The sequence below is a fragment of the Eutrigla gurnardus genome (genome assembly GCF_963514095.1).
Source record: "Eutrigla gurnardus genome assembly, chromosome: 17".
Taxonomy (NCBI): domain Eukaryota; kingdom Metazoa; phylum Chordata; class Actinopteri; order Perciformes; family Triglidae; genus Eutrigla; species Eutrigla gurnardus.
The window spans coordinates 5,005,849-5,021,065 of record NC_139928.1 but is presented as its reverse complement, the minus strand read 5'-3'; the positions used below and the strand labels follow the sequence as shown (position 1 = coordinate 5,021,065).

Sequence of the window (15,217 nt, the reverse complement as noted above, 5' to 3'; positions counted from 1 at the left end):
GAGTTTTATGAGTCCCTGCAATCAGTTGAAGAGTCTTCATTCACTCGCTTCGCTGCGGTGGTCTTTTGACTACTAGCTGTTATTTCTTCGTGACATGAAAAGGAGAAATCAGTCAAAGGTTTGCAACCTTCTGCTGCAGAACAAAGAACCACAGGAGGTGAAAAACTTGAGGTGTTATTTTTCTCATTGTTTGCGCGAGTATTTTTTGCGACAACCCCTAATCATCACAAGAGCTAATTAGCTGCTCAATAGTCTTCACAAAAGGGGGTCAGAGGAGAACGTTTTTCGTTCTTTTTCACCACAAATGTTGCACTTTTTAGAAAAACTGTTGGGTTTCTCTTGCAGCATCTTGTAGGCAGAGTACGTTTGATCGGCTGCAGCACTTTCATATAGACTTTAATCTTAATCTGATTTATTTTTAAATACACCAAAGAGACATAAACAACAACTAATCACACACCAAAAGAACAAGATCAATTTAATCATGAATTAATTCTTGTCCTCACCATGACATCAATTTATTTGTTAATTTTTCATAACTGCACAAGCCTCTTCAGGGCTACGAGAGTCCATCCCAGCTCGCACTCTATCGATAATTGACAACCATATATTATTGATGGCATACATTAACGTATGATAGGGGTTACATTGGCCCAAGGGTCATTAAACTCTCCTTGGTACCATTGTAAGTGAGGAGTCTGTCCTTCAACCTTCCAGTTAGCACGAATCCTCCATCTGAAATGTCCTTGAGCAAAAATATTTAATTCCCATTCACTAAGATTACTTATTTTTAAATTGTGCCTCAGTTGCAAGCGCTGAGTGTGTACATTTTCATCTTATTCATTAAGAAAATTATGCAAATTAACTTTTGGCACAAACACAAAGCACTGTGGGAGCAAATAGCCCCATTTGTCACCGACTGTAAGTGCACATTTAGTGCTCAGGCTAATCCACATGTCCCACGTGATCCCGGCTGGATGTCAACAGTGCAGCGACAAAAAGCAGCTGTTTTGCACAGCTACAAAGTCTCTATGCAAAGGATCTCATATATTTGCTATCAAGTAGTGGAAATTGTACTCAAAACTGTTATCTAAGAGCCAATATGACAATGTACTACTCCATTGTCATGTACTCAAAATCTGGCTCAAGTGCAGTTGTATTTTAACCAAAGCTTTTGCAGAAATATATCCATAGCTGAAAATGTTATGAAATAAAAAGTATTGAACTGTAGTGGAGTAGAAGTACAAAGTTCCCGATCAAAGTACCTCAAAATGGATACTTCCATATACAGGACTTAAGTAAATGTACTTTTCTTTCATTATTCATGTTTATGACTGTGACAAATGCACATGCTGAAGTCGGAGTGAAGGTTTTGTTGGAAGCTGAAGTGGCAGTGACATTCTGACAAATACCAGTCTACCCTGCAGGCATGGCAGGGCACCAGCTCTAGGTTTAGCAATGAAATGCCTAGAAGTGAAAATGTTGTCATTGGAAAAATAAATGTCCATAAGTGTCAGACTCCCATTGATCGTTCTCCACCTATCCTCCTTCAGGTGCTGGTGTGGGCTTTCTTCGCTGTCATTTTCCTGGCCTCCTACACTGCCAACCTGGCTGCCTTCATGATCCAGGAGGAGTACATCGACACTGTGTCGGGGCTGTCGGACAAGAAGGTACAGTCAGGGAGGGATGGGGGGAGGATGGGGGGAGGATGGATGGGTGGGTGGGTGGGAATAATGGATGGATGGATGGATGGATGGATGGGTGGGTGGGTTAATACATGGATGGATGGATGGATGGATGGGTGGGTGGATGGATGGATGGATGGATGGATGGATGGATGGATGGGTTTAATACATGGATGGATGGATGGATGGATGGATGGATGGATAGATGGTTGGATTTATGGATAGATGGAAAGGTTGGATGGATGGATGGATGGATGGGTGGGTGGATGTATGGATAGATGGATGGATGGATGCAAGCGCAGGACGATGGTCAACTGAACTGATACATGCATATTGTACATGAGCATGTCACCCGTATCAAAGATTCAGAATGACGTGTAGATTTAAATCATATGATGTTTATTTTTAATCAGATGAAAGAGCTCATCGTACATTTTGTCTCCACAACAGGTGGGAAACTAACCAATAGCTTGAGTTAACAAAAAGAAGAGAAATATACTCTTCCTTTTTGTTTCTCAGTGCAGTTTCAGCAGAACCCACAAAACTGTATCCTGCTGCTCTGACACTTTAAAACCTCATCGCTTTTATCAGTCTTACCCCTCAGCTCTTCAGAAAAGTGCAGCAGCAGTGAAGCTCTTTTTTTTCAAAGTGAAGACGTTGGCTCTTTGTAGCAGTTCATCCCGCGGCAGCGATCAACTTCACCTCTTTACATCTACTTCTTTTTAACTTCCTCCTTTAATCTTTTCCCACCGCCTCCTCTGGTTCAGTTCCAGCAGCCGACGGAGCAGTACCCGCCGCTGCGTTTCGGGACGGTACCAAACGGCAGCACGGAGGAAAACATCCGCTCCAACTATCCCAACATGCACCAGTACATGATCCGCAACAACCAGAAGGGCGTGGAGGAGGCCATCGAAAACCTCAAGACTGGGTAAGGAAGGGAAAGGATGCTTTGCCTTTACAGTCACCAAAACTCAACCCAGCTGCTGTCAGCGCTCTCCGCCAGCAAAAAACTCCTAATTTGGCCATTTGTTTTAAATGTGAAGGAGCACTGAAGTCACTGTGGAGGCTTGTGGTGGAACAACACCTCGCTGACACCCGTCTGTAGTTTCTGATAGGTGTAGGTGGATAGTGTGTTTCAAATGGCTGCCTGTGGAGTTTTGCAGCTCACTAGACACATACAGACAGAAAAACATAAACCTGGGGTTGGTGTTGATTGGTACATTTTAAGCATCCAACGCAAAACACATATTATACACTAAAACACTTTGGATTGTTCCTTACCGGAAATCAAACATTGTACAGCAGGATAAAGTATGACATAATGAAATACAAACACATTCGCTTCCAACTCATCAAATATGGCAGCTTGGCCCTACACTTAAATATGTCACTGTAGGTAGGCTTACTCTCAGTTTTGGACGTGTTCATTTCCACTTGTTACAGGCATGCAGTGTTTTTTCAAAAGAAACTTTGTTTTCTCAGGAAACAACTTGGTTGGGTTTAGGAAAAGATAGCGGTTTGGGTTGAAAGTATGTTAGGAACGTAGGTAACGTTAATTTAAATAAGTAAACATTGACTTTTGGTTACACACAAGACACGAATGGTCTCCTGACTAAAAATCCAGTGAACTCTCTCACCCAGGGTATCAAATACAGACACACGACACACAAGGAACCCCCTCAGCGTCGAGCACCAGTGCTCATGTCCAAAAGTGTAATCAGGTCATTTTTAAGGTGTTTATGCTGCAATGTTTAAAGTGCCATTCCATTTTCACTATTTAATTGGCTTTTTAGTTACTATCTATCAAAGCGTTAAAACAATGGTGGTTGATCAAGTGACCACTAATGAAAGTGTACTTGCTGCTTTGCCCAGAAAATAGGATCTCCATGTCTGTGGCCACATCCCCGCACAAAATTCTAAATGAGTTTTAGCTTTTTCCTTCAGTCAGCAGCGATTGGTCTGCAGGTGGAGATACTCCACAGAAGTATGCTGCGTTTACTTGGAATGGGAAATCATTAACTTCCAACTGCTGAGTCAGGCTCCCTCTAGTCTAAAGTGTTTGACCAGGTACATTTCATTACTGCTGACTCACAATGGAGGATCAACAGAAGAAGACCATTCAACTTCCAGTCCAAGAAAAAGAAACAACAAACTAATGGAAGTGAAGAAGGAAAGTCATCAAGAAGCAAAGTGACGCCAACGAGGGGAAACCACGGACCTCCTTTCAGTGTGGAGCATTTGAAGGCATCACGCAGATGAGAGACAGTCCACACTTTTGGCGAGGGAGACCAGAGGCTCGCCTGCAGTTCCATCTACCGCCACAGAGGCCGCTAGAAGCAACACATCTCAAATCTTACGGACTACAACTATAAGTTTTAGTTTGTAGTAGTTTGTTTATTATGTTTTACCTAAACCAAACTTAGTGGCTAAGTATCTTAATGTTTTTCATCCACAACCAACCATTTGTTTACTGCAACCGTAGTGGAGCCCTGAGATATTCTAACACACCTTACATTAAAAAATGATGCCAAGGGTTCTGACCAAGCGTCAAGTTGAGAATGTGTTGGAAAGTCTTGTGTTTTTGGACCCAACTATCCTCCTCCTCCCTAGATTATTGCCCTTTACGCTACGTAACCTGACTTCCTCCTTAACTCCCGCTTCAGCCATAACTTCCTCCGCCAACTACAGCCAAGTATTATCAATGTGTAATGTAGTTTAAGCATGTTTATGATTTTGTGCTGATTATGTTGTTCATGTACAAGCCCAACTAGGGACAAGAGTTGAAAATTAGCAATAGCTATAAACTCTGTACAGCACATCAGTTCCATTCTTTGTATTGGAACTATGTTAACTGTATCATCCCTATTTAAATACAATTCTATTCTATTCTCTATTCTAAGTCATAACTTACTCCGCCAACTACAGCCAAGTCATAGCTTAACACGTAAGGCCATTGACCAAGCTGCTGTATTGATGAGTCGAGAGCCAGATATAAAGTACTTTACATGGGAGGGAAACAGGAGAACGGGGCTACATGGAGCGTGATGTAAAAAAAGTAATTTACTTTGCTTAAAAAATCAATAAAAAAATCTCAGCCTTCTGCTCCATTCCTGCTGTAAGCCACGAGTCAAAGCTGCACGTTTGTTTGAACACGTCTCACTTTAAAACAGATACCACCCTAACTCTCTAATGCTTTATTAAAATATATTTAGCTCGAGGCTGCCGTCCCCGCCTTGTTTCAATTACAGGAGCCTTTTGTCTTTCTCAGCCTGTTAGCTCGTTGATCCGCCTCGCTTCGGGGCCGCCAGCTGACCATTGTAACCTGTGCGAGTCCATCAGGATCACGGCTACTAAACGAGGCGTGAGAAGTGGAGAAAGAAAAGAGAACTCTTAAATAATACATGCTTGTAGCAACCGCAGTGCAGGGGGAGAATCCTGCCGCCTCAGCACTGGCTGTCACTCGGGTGCGTCTTGTCTTCAACGAGGATCGTTTTTTCACATATATATATATATATATATATATATATATATATATATATATATATATATATATATATGCCTGTGGGGCCCCAAAGTACACAAAGCACTTGCCATGAAAGATATACACCTGCTCATTGTGTCTGAGGTGGGAGGGGGATGGAGGGAGGGAGGGAGGGAGGGAGGAGAGGAGGGGGGAGGGATGTAAGTTGATGCCAATGAGGGTTAAAATGCTTAATGGGACAAGCGGTGACACACTTTCAGACAGGCAGCAGCCGCAGTCCTTAGTGGATTTGACGTACCGTGTTATTAAAACTCCCATGATGCATTCCTTTTTATTATCCTTACTCATCCGCCTTGTTCTTCTTCCATCAGTGTCTGTCTGTGTCTTTACCATCTCTCTCGTTATTCCCTGTTCATCTCTCACTGACACTATTTACAAAGGAAACATTATTTACGGAGGAAACATTCGTTTTACCCCGTCAGAGGGAAGCCGTATAAAGACTCCTGTTTAACATCACCTCTTCATCTCTGTCTTGTCTTTTCTCCCTCCTCCCTCATTAACTTCCGCCCATAGCTCATCAACTCCTTTTGCCTCGGATTTGCTCCTCCCACCCTCTCGCAAATTATTATATCTAACCCCCTCCTCTTCATGTCAGCCACAATCTCCCATCCTTCAGCACAGCTGCCCCCCCTCCTCCACCATGAAACTTGGGTCTTACAGTGCAGTTTTCCAAATGTGAACATAAATCAGTGGGAAGTAGAAGAGCAGGTGTTGTAACACATCCATCCTCAAATCCTGCGATATGCATCACCGTCTGAGCTGAGCTGTTACGTTAAGTCCATCGGTTCATGATCGAGTGTTTAAGCTGCCTCATCCTCTTTTTTAATTCTTCTGCGAGGGATACTATTATTTATATTTCATTATATCATATTTTTTTTAATATTGTTTAATCTATTTATTTTTTCAACTTTTTCAGTTTAAATAAGTTATTTAGTTTTTTCATTTCAGAAAAGATTAAATTAGGAGGACATTTTCCAATTACTATTTCTGATTCATTTCTATATATATTTTAAATGTTCCATATGGTTGAATTTTGGTTTCAGTTTTGATCATAAAGCTGTGTGCTGTATGAAAGCAGGTGATGGAATAGAGTTGTGAGGCTATTAGGGCTGCACTGAATGGCTCAAAGCTTCATTCGTGAATCTGAATATTAATATTAATAACTTAGGCTGGTGTCCATGGAGTTTTTTTCAGAACTCTCCCAGCCAGAGCTTTTCTGCCACGCACAAAAAACCCACTAAATGTTTCTGATGGAAATTGCAAAAGTCCACCTTAAACACACACAAACATCCTTGTCTCTTTCTTTGTCTCAGTCTTCAGTCCTAAATGTATTGAAATCATCTAGTTAATTTACAAAATTCTCATTTGTATTTTTTAGCCTGGTTATAACAGATATTTCTATGCATCATCTAAAAAACTTTATAGAAACTTCAAAATGGAAAAAGAATGACAACCCAAGTCCCTCAGTTCAGTCCATTGTGATGATGACATTGATGGTGCGCTGAGTGTTTATTATTCAGCCTTCCTCATAGAACCTGAACCTGAAAGAGCATGACGTCTCCCTTTAAGTGTGTATGATTTAATGCATGAATGTGGAAACTGCACTAAACACATAATGATTATTCCATGTGATTTAGCATAGAATATATTTTCCATATTTTGACAGAAAGAAAAATATATAGTGATTTTTATTTTAGTAATATTGCCCAGACTTTGCTGCAAAATGTCCATCATATATAATTCACTAGCCTTAATAAAGTTTCATATGAGGAGGAGTGTTGCCTCCACCATGATGAATAGCTCTCCACGCCATGGTTGACTGTTGGCGCAAAATGGTGTCAAGAAAGAAGCTCCTCCGCCTTCACTGTTTTCTTTTTTTTTACACAGCCACTTTCTCAGCACCGCTCTATCCATCATCTCTTGTCACTTTGTTCATGTGTTGCTCTTCCTCCGTTGTCATTCACCTCCAGGTCAGCGATTTCCATTTTTCTCGGTTGTAATTTCCCTCCTTCCTTCGTTCCCTGCAGGAAACTGGATGCCTTCATTTATGACGCCGCCGTGCTGAACTACATGGCCCGGAAGGACGAAGGCTGCAAGGTAGGAAATAGATCTGTCGCTTCCCCGGCTTGTACATCGTGGCAGCTGTTGTTGATGTCCGCCGCGTCCCGCAGCTTTTAATGTGCTACAAAACTACGAGCTCTCCGGCGGGCTCAGCCGCTCCCTCCGAGGGAACGGCAAAACAGGGGTGCCAAATGAGCATTATCTAATAGTAATATTGCCATTCTTTGGACACGGCTGGTGTTTTTTATTTATTTATGATTTATTTATGAGTTTTGCATTTGATGCTTCTCCCACGGCGAGAATGAAAATCCTGCCCAGTGATCACTTGTGATAAGTTGTGTGGGAGGCCGGAGCTCCCAGCGGTCTCACATAACCACCACCGCTGCAGTAATTATTACTACTGATGTGGATCTATATTAATTCCTCCACCGAAACCAATCTCCCAACACTCAACCTCTGGGACTTCTGGGGACGTTGATGTTAGAGCTGAGCCAACTGTTTTGCATTCATGCCAGTGACAGTAAGCAATATTGCTGCAGAAATGTAGCTAATTTTAATTTGCTTTCTGCTATCTGTGTCTTGGAATCTAATTTGGGGAGCCTTTTCTCATTTCCCGGTTTTTACTTCCTTGATTCCTTCCCTCGCCTGCTGTCCTCGTGTAACACACTTTATGCACGCTGCGATTGAATACAAAGACAATGCAAAGATGTGATTGGATGTAAACAGATCCTAATGAGGTAATAATGAAAAGGTCATTTCTTTCAAGTGAAGCTGTGTCTCGGAAACCTATCAGCATTGAGAATCTCCTGCTGTCATCACTGATGCCCTGATGCTGCTCAGTCAGAAATGGAGGGCAAAAATACTGTAGCTGTCTCACCATGGATACTAGCTCATATTAGTAGTGACCAAACTGCAGTATTAACCAGAGACTTTCTGTGGTACAATGTTATTTTCAAGTGTTGATGAAGCACTTATCACTGTTAGCGTAGCCTAGCACCCATCAATCCAAATTCCATTCAAAAAACTTTGTTTGTTTGCCGCCTTGCAGACAGACCTGACAAAGCCTCAATTCAGACTTTTCACAAATTGGCATGCTTATGTCATTATTTCAGCATCCTTTCAATCAGTTTATTGATATCAAATCACAGCTTAATAGTTTATTTTGAGGTCATCCAGCTGTAGTAAACCAGCCGATGTGTGACTTGCTAGATCCAGTGAATACGGCTTGGTGAAATTCACTGAATGTCCCTGGATGATGCCATAAACGCTGACAGGACTTGGTTTCCTGGTGTATCTGGGACTTCACAACATGTACAAAGCAGCAATAGTTGTGATTTCTGCTACAATGGATGAAATACTGTTGGTCTACGCAGCAGAATCAGCATACCCAAATTAACACCTTCAGAGTGGATTTCTACACTGTTGAAGTATCTAGAAGGGTCCACACCACAAAGTGTCAGTTTAAGACTTTTTGGGGTATAAAATTTGAAAAGAGGTTGATGAGCTCAAGCTGTCATTTCAGGAGATGAGGAGACCTTGAGAACAGAGCATAGCTCCATCTCTCAGGGTGCTGTTTGTGTGTGAATGCATGGATGTTTTCATGTGTGTTCATGTTTTCTCCCACAAGGTGATGACCATCGGCTCTGGGAAGGTGTTTGCCACTACGGGCTACGGCATTGCCCTGCACAAGAACTCCCGCTGGAAACGGCCGCTGGACCTGGCTCTGCTGCAGCTAGTTGGAGACGGTAAAAGGGGTGGAGGACGGCCACCGGGGAGGGTCACAAGAAAGAATAGAAGCTTGGAAAGGGCGACAAGGCAGTGATTAAGCGAAAAAGTGCTTCATTATGGTTAACAAAATAATTTGCAAAAAAACTGAAAAAAGCAAGGATGTTACTGCGATGTATTGCCAGATGCATCATTTCATCAAGACAAGGTCGGTGTTGATGATGACTTCCACGTTGTATAGCTGCAGCTGCCAAATTTCATAATCTGCCCCAGAATGCAAAAGGCCAGAGAAAAGCTTAGAAACATACGGCCTTGTGGCCTGTACACACAGACGTTTACACCACAGCAGACAGAACCGGCTCCTGTTCTTTGAAAATTGATTTATTTCACCATTACTGCAATATTTTTGCAACCTCAAAGAAACAGTAGTTGTAACTTAACTTAACCAGACAAACTGTCAAAACGCAGAAGAGAACATTCTTATGTGGGTCATTCTTGCAATGCAAGGCAACTATTTCCTCAAATCACAAAAGGATTTATACCAAGCTGAGAGAGAGAGAGAGAGAGAGAGAGAGAGAGAGAGAGAGAGAGAGAGAGAGAGAAAGTTAAACATGAAAATGAGTGTTTTCCCCCCAAAATGCAGCTTTCCCAACCACACAGTAGTGTTGTTTCCTTTGCAATGTCGAGGGATTTGAAAAAGGAGAGGTTGAAATGGCAAATCTGACCTGGGATCAGGTATAAAGCTGCTGGTTGAAGTTTTCAGTATATTTTTTTATAAAGGTGGCGATAGAGATGAAGTTCAAAGTTATGCAGGACACACGAGGAAGGGGGATGAAGTTATGAGTGGTGAGGAGGGTGGGGGGAGGTGGTGGTGGTGGTGGTACGGGTGAGGGTCAGTGGAGACATGAAAGAGCAGGAAGGTTTGGAGAGGGAGGAGAGAGGGATCGATACGAGGGAAGGTTACAGGGAGGATGAGCAGAAAGGAAAAGGACGTCAAAACACACAATCTCTCTCTCTCTCTCTCTCTCTCTCTCTCTCTCTCTGATCACACACACATACAGCCTGACTCTCTCAATTTACCTCTCTTTTTTATGCCTATTTGTTGTTAATGTGTGTTGTTGTTTTTGTTCCTCCCACCCCCCCGACATTTTTTCTCCTGTTTCTAAAGCAGTGAGATATTTTTAAAAGGTCCCCCGAGGTCTTCGGTTTCACCTGCACACCTCCTCTTCCCTCCCGTCTTCTGGCTTATTGCAGCTCCACCTCTCTCTCTCGCTCTCTCTCTCTACACTTCAAAGTGCTTTAGCCAAAAGTTCGAGTTTGTTAAGATCATTTGAGGACATTTTTAATCTTTGGTTTCCTCGTGAGCGGTAATGGGTGAGTGATTTTAGTGTTGTTGTCGTTTTCTTGTGCCGTTGTGTTGCACTGTTGCCACCTTGTGGAATTGGTTTGTAGAACCTCACTGCTGCGTACGACATTGCATATGAACTTACACGTACATACTCAATATGTATTCTATCACGTCCTGAGAGCATTCTTGGCTGTTGGAGAGGCGTAACCATGGTAACATATGCAGACTTCATGGACGAATTATGATTTCTGAGATGAACTAATTGAAAGAAATTGCTTCCAGAAAACGTTATCTCTCCATTTAAACTTGCATTGAAGCATTGTTGATGCTACAGAGCCATTACCGTCATGACCACATTGCACTGTGGGATATTTATGCATACTTTCCAGTGATTGCATACTGTCATACATTGTAATATTCCACCAGAAATACTATGCTACTCGTGTAGCCTACTATTAGGTTTCTTACTATCAGACTCAGACAACTTTATTTATCCCACCAGGGGCAGTTGATTTCAGCAGCTTGCCTACTTGCACAGTACAAAAACCACAGTACACACAATAAATACATAGGGAATAAGTTAATAAAGTGAATAAATAGAATAGAATGCCAAGGAATACAGTGTCATCACGGATCCGTCGAACAAAGTGAGCAAATACATAGGTTGCACATGTTTGACCAATAAGATGCACATATTAAAAGGAATAAAATCATTATAAAGAACTTAAGAGATGAATAGCAGAGGGGATAAAAGATTTAAAAAAAATGGTTTGTCTTACAGACAGGTGAGACATAGCGAGTTTATGCTTTCAGATGTAGTCGAACATATCCAGACTGTTCTTTTTACAGCATAACCTCATGTTGCAACATCCGGCTTTGAAAAGCAAAACTAAGAAGTGCCTTAAACTTGCATTCTTTCAAATGGCCATCAGGGGGCGACTTGTCTGGTTGCAAAAAAAAAAAAAGAAAAAGAAAAAAAGAACCAACCATGATGGTCATGTAATAAAAGATGGTCCATTTAGAGTAAAATGATTGTAGCGCCACCTAGCTGTCCTTAAGCTATTTTTCCTGAGGTACGCTCCCGAATTCCTTTATTTGCGAGAGATCTCTCTCTCTAATGCTAATTAATGCACTAAATATATTTGCTTAATTATCACTGAGCAATCAGCATGTAATGCTATTCACAGTACACCAACAGTGTAAATCAGGTGACTATATAGCTAACTTAAATGAATAACCAAGTGTTTGAAACTAGATACAAGGCTAAAGTTGTTCCTTAAATTAGTTTTACCTTGTAGTTAAATTGCTATTTTTTTACTCCCTTTAATTTAATCTATTACCCATGCAATAATCAATGACTAAAATAAACGATATTCAGTAATTAACTACTTTCAAAAACTAAATGTTTTACCTGTACAATAAGCATCAAATTGAATGTCATATATAACCAGGAATCTTACCCAAACAGGAATATGCTTAGACACTGATATCATACTGAAACACCCAGTAACAGCCAAATATTCAATGGATTTCAGTTAGACGATTTACTGAAAAATTATATTATATAAAATACACACATACACATGTACAGATGAAATAATTAACGTTGCCTTCACAGTTCCTGTGCAATTGAAATGAAACAGATCAATACAACATTGGAACACCAACACAGTTTCACCTAACCTAAACTAAGCCGGCATGTAGCTAAATAAATGTTCATGGAAACTGTTATGATAACCCACCCACGTCGGATAAAGTCAGAGCAACGTTGCAGGCCCGTAGTATCACTTGTGAGCGTGGAGACCGGAACCAAAATGTCCGCTTCGCGCCAATGCGCAACAAAGAAAACTCACCCCCAATTTCCACTGCATGCGTCTCTGCTGCGTTGCGTCTCTGCCAAGCCAGCGGAGCAGATACGTTTCACTTTAGTCTATGGGTGAATCCCCACCAGGTCCGCTGCGCTGCGTGTCCGCTGCGTCTCGGCTCCGGCAGTCCGCTGCTCTCCGCAACAAATACGGAGGGCTTCTATTTCTGGCGGATGCCGGACCACGGCGCAGCAATTCAGCACAGAGCAAATATAGCGAAACAGGAAGTTCGGTACATACTCAACAATAAAACATCCGGTTACTTCAAAATAAAACACTTGTGTTAATAAAACCTCTTGACGACGGATCATATTTCAGTTAACTACGTCACAAAAACGTCAGAATGGGCGGGGCCAGGTACGGAGTCAACAGGTCAGAGGTTTTCAGAGTTCTTTAACTGCAGTCTCGCGCGATTACGTATTATCGCGAGGTCTTGCGACGTCACAATCGCTCTGCCGGACTGCGCCGTGGCGGACTCAAACGCATCCTGTGGGGATTGGCGGACGGCGGACCGAAGCCGGATCGGAGACGCACCGCAGCGGAGACGCATGCAGTGGAAATTGGGCGTCACTGCTAGCTGGTCGTTGTCCTCATCTCCGCTGTAGCATCACCGTCCTGGCGATGCGGGTGAATGAAACCGTCATCACAGCTTAGCAGAGACGTCCAGGCGATGGATGAGCTTGTAGAGCAATGCCCCACGGGGTCCGCCAAGCAGGCTACCCGCTAGTTAAATCTCCTGACACTCTGGGCTAGCTCACGTCGAATTAGCCGTCCTCTCGCCGGTGAAACTCGAGCTGAGTCCTTCACCGCCGAAGCACTCCCAAAGTCACTCCTAGATACTCCTCTAAACACACTGGCCGGGTGTTCTAGCGCATCTAAAAGTAACATGCCTTAAAACTCGGCGTTCTACCGAACTTTTAAGCCGCAGTGTCCAGCACTTCGCTCTCGCGTCCTTTTTTCTTCCTCCTCCCGTCTCGTTCTTCCGCTAGTCCCGACAGTGTTGCCAGGTGAGAAATGTAGGATTATCGTACCAGAGACATAAAATTATCGTATTTTGAGGGAAATTATCGTACACCCGTCATAACCAAAATAACAAGTCTATTGATGCGCTGTAGTCACTCTAGTGTTGAATAGCGTCTAACATGTTCACTCATTTTCAGTGCTTCTTCTTCCAGACTGGCTCTGCTTCTTCTTAATTTTTTTTTTTTTTTTTTTTCCCTCACTCATGGGGCGGGCGCAGCGGACTATTCAGCCAATCATGGCCGTTGTTCTGAGGCAAACGCATACACGTCACTCGTAGCTCACATATAGAAAAGCACGATTGGCTGGAATTTCCAGCCAATCGTGAAACAGATGCCTTCAGATTCACAAAAAAACTCCGACAGACAGTTGCGACAGGCTGATTACAACCAATTACAACCACACATTCACGGAATGGTGAAATTATCGTATTTCTGGTCTTTTTTGGGATTATTGATCGTACATCGTACAGAGGGCAAAATTATCGTACAAATACGATAATTATCGTACACCTGGCAACACTGAGTCCCGTTCACGTCCGGCTTCCTCCACCAGGTCGAACTCTCACCCCGACTTCTGATTGGTTCTCACCCAATCCACACACATTACGTGAATTTAAACTAACGTTAAAATGCATGCAAACATTATTTAAACACATTTCCAGACTTTAGAAAGCACGTCTAACAGTAAATAAAACAAAATAAAAATACCAAACAGAAATAGTGAAATACCCAAAATTCCCATAGGGCTACATGATGATAAAGCAGGCTATGCTTTAGAATGGGACTACCTTGTGATTGACATCGCTTAAACCCTTTCACAGTTGTAACATTTTTGGTCACCGAAAAATGTATTATTCAGAGCTCGGTTACTTACTTACATCCCTGTGTGTCTCTTCTGGTTCCAAAAAAAAAAAAAAAATAAGACAGATGTGCAATGGGCCAAATGCCAAACTTGAGGCTTCAAAGCCACAAATCAATTGCTGACGTCACAGTGATGTGAGCCTTCTTACATACAGTGTAAAAAGTGTGTTCACCTAAAAGGATCCCATTCACAACATTTCCCGTTCTATCACCCAGACCCATTTGCTTGAGTTGGCACAAATCCCTCGCTCAGTGGAGCATCTACTCCCCGTGGCCACATCATTCAGGAGTCTCCTGGCAACATCCAGCACCGTTTTACTCCCCTTCGCCTCGCCCAGTATTTCAACTGAACAATTTCTAACCATGGAAATAAATGTCAAATATTTTCTTGTCCATAGTCACTTCGATTGGCTCTATCTCTTATGTTCTGCAGCGCTAACTCTGCATAGTGATTTCCCTCACAGACACATGGCTGTTGTCGGTTGTTGTTTGCAGAGGCAGTAAAAACAGCTTTTATTTCTAAATTAAAAAGAACAAACAAAAGACCGCTCCACAGGGAGGGAAAACAGGCTATGAGCCACAAACAAAAACTACAAAAATACCCACTTGGCTTAGCTAGGCTATGGTCTGTGGTTGGAGGGTCCTGACGTGACGAGAGACTAAACGAACTGGCCAAGCCAAGGGGAGACGCAGACTTAAATACACAGAGGGATAACGAGCAACAGGTGACAACAATCAGGGATCAGGGATGACATCAGACCAGGAAACACATGAGGAAGGGCAAGTGACCTGAAACGAGAGGGGAGTTACTTCTAAAATAAAACAGGAAATGACAAGACAAAAACCAAGACGAGACAAACCTCACCGGCGTGACACTTTGTTGTGATTGTGACATTCTATTCTCTTTCTCTGCCATCACCAATTCATGAGGTGGAGTTATACCTCATGGCGTACGTTGCATCATCAGAGGGTGAACAGAGGGTTGGTTTCACGCAGATGATTTAAAAAGGTGAGAAACTGTTAATAGACTCTAGGATTTTATGCCTCCTCCTCCCCTCCTTAACGAGCAAACAGTCTGGTCTCACATATACAGGTAATAAATCAGCTGA

General features: G+C 42.4%; 1 protein-coding gene across 1 annotated transcript in view; it reads left to right on the top strand.

The window, feature by feature from the left end:
* The window catches only part of grin2da (glutamate receptor, ionotropic, N-methyl D-aspartate 2D, a), a gene marked incomplete at both ends in the record, with an annotated part of 166,154 nt that overhangs the window by 126,503 nt on the left and 24,434 nt on the right, over positions 1 to 15,217 (top strand). The window contains 4 exons of the mRNA XM_084031483.1: positions 1,554 to 1,670; positions 2,453 to 2,613; positions 7,254 to 7,323; positions 8,915 to 9,032. Of these exons, the coding sequence (XP_083887609.1) occupies positions 1,554 to 1,670; positions 2,453 to 2,613; positions 7,254 to 7,323; positions 8,915 to 9,032 (466 nt within the window). The remainder of the gene's footprint in view (positions 1 to 1,553; positions 1,671 to 2,452; positions 2,614 to 7,253; positions 7,324 to 8,914; positions 9,033 to 15,217) is intronic.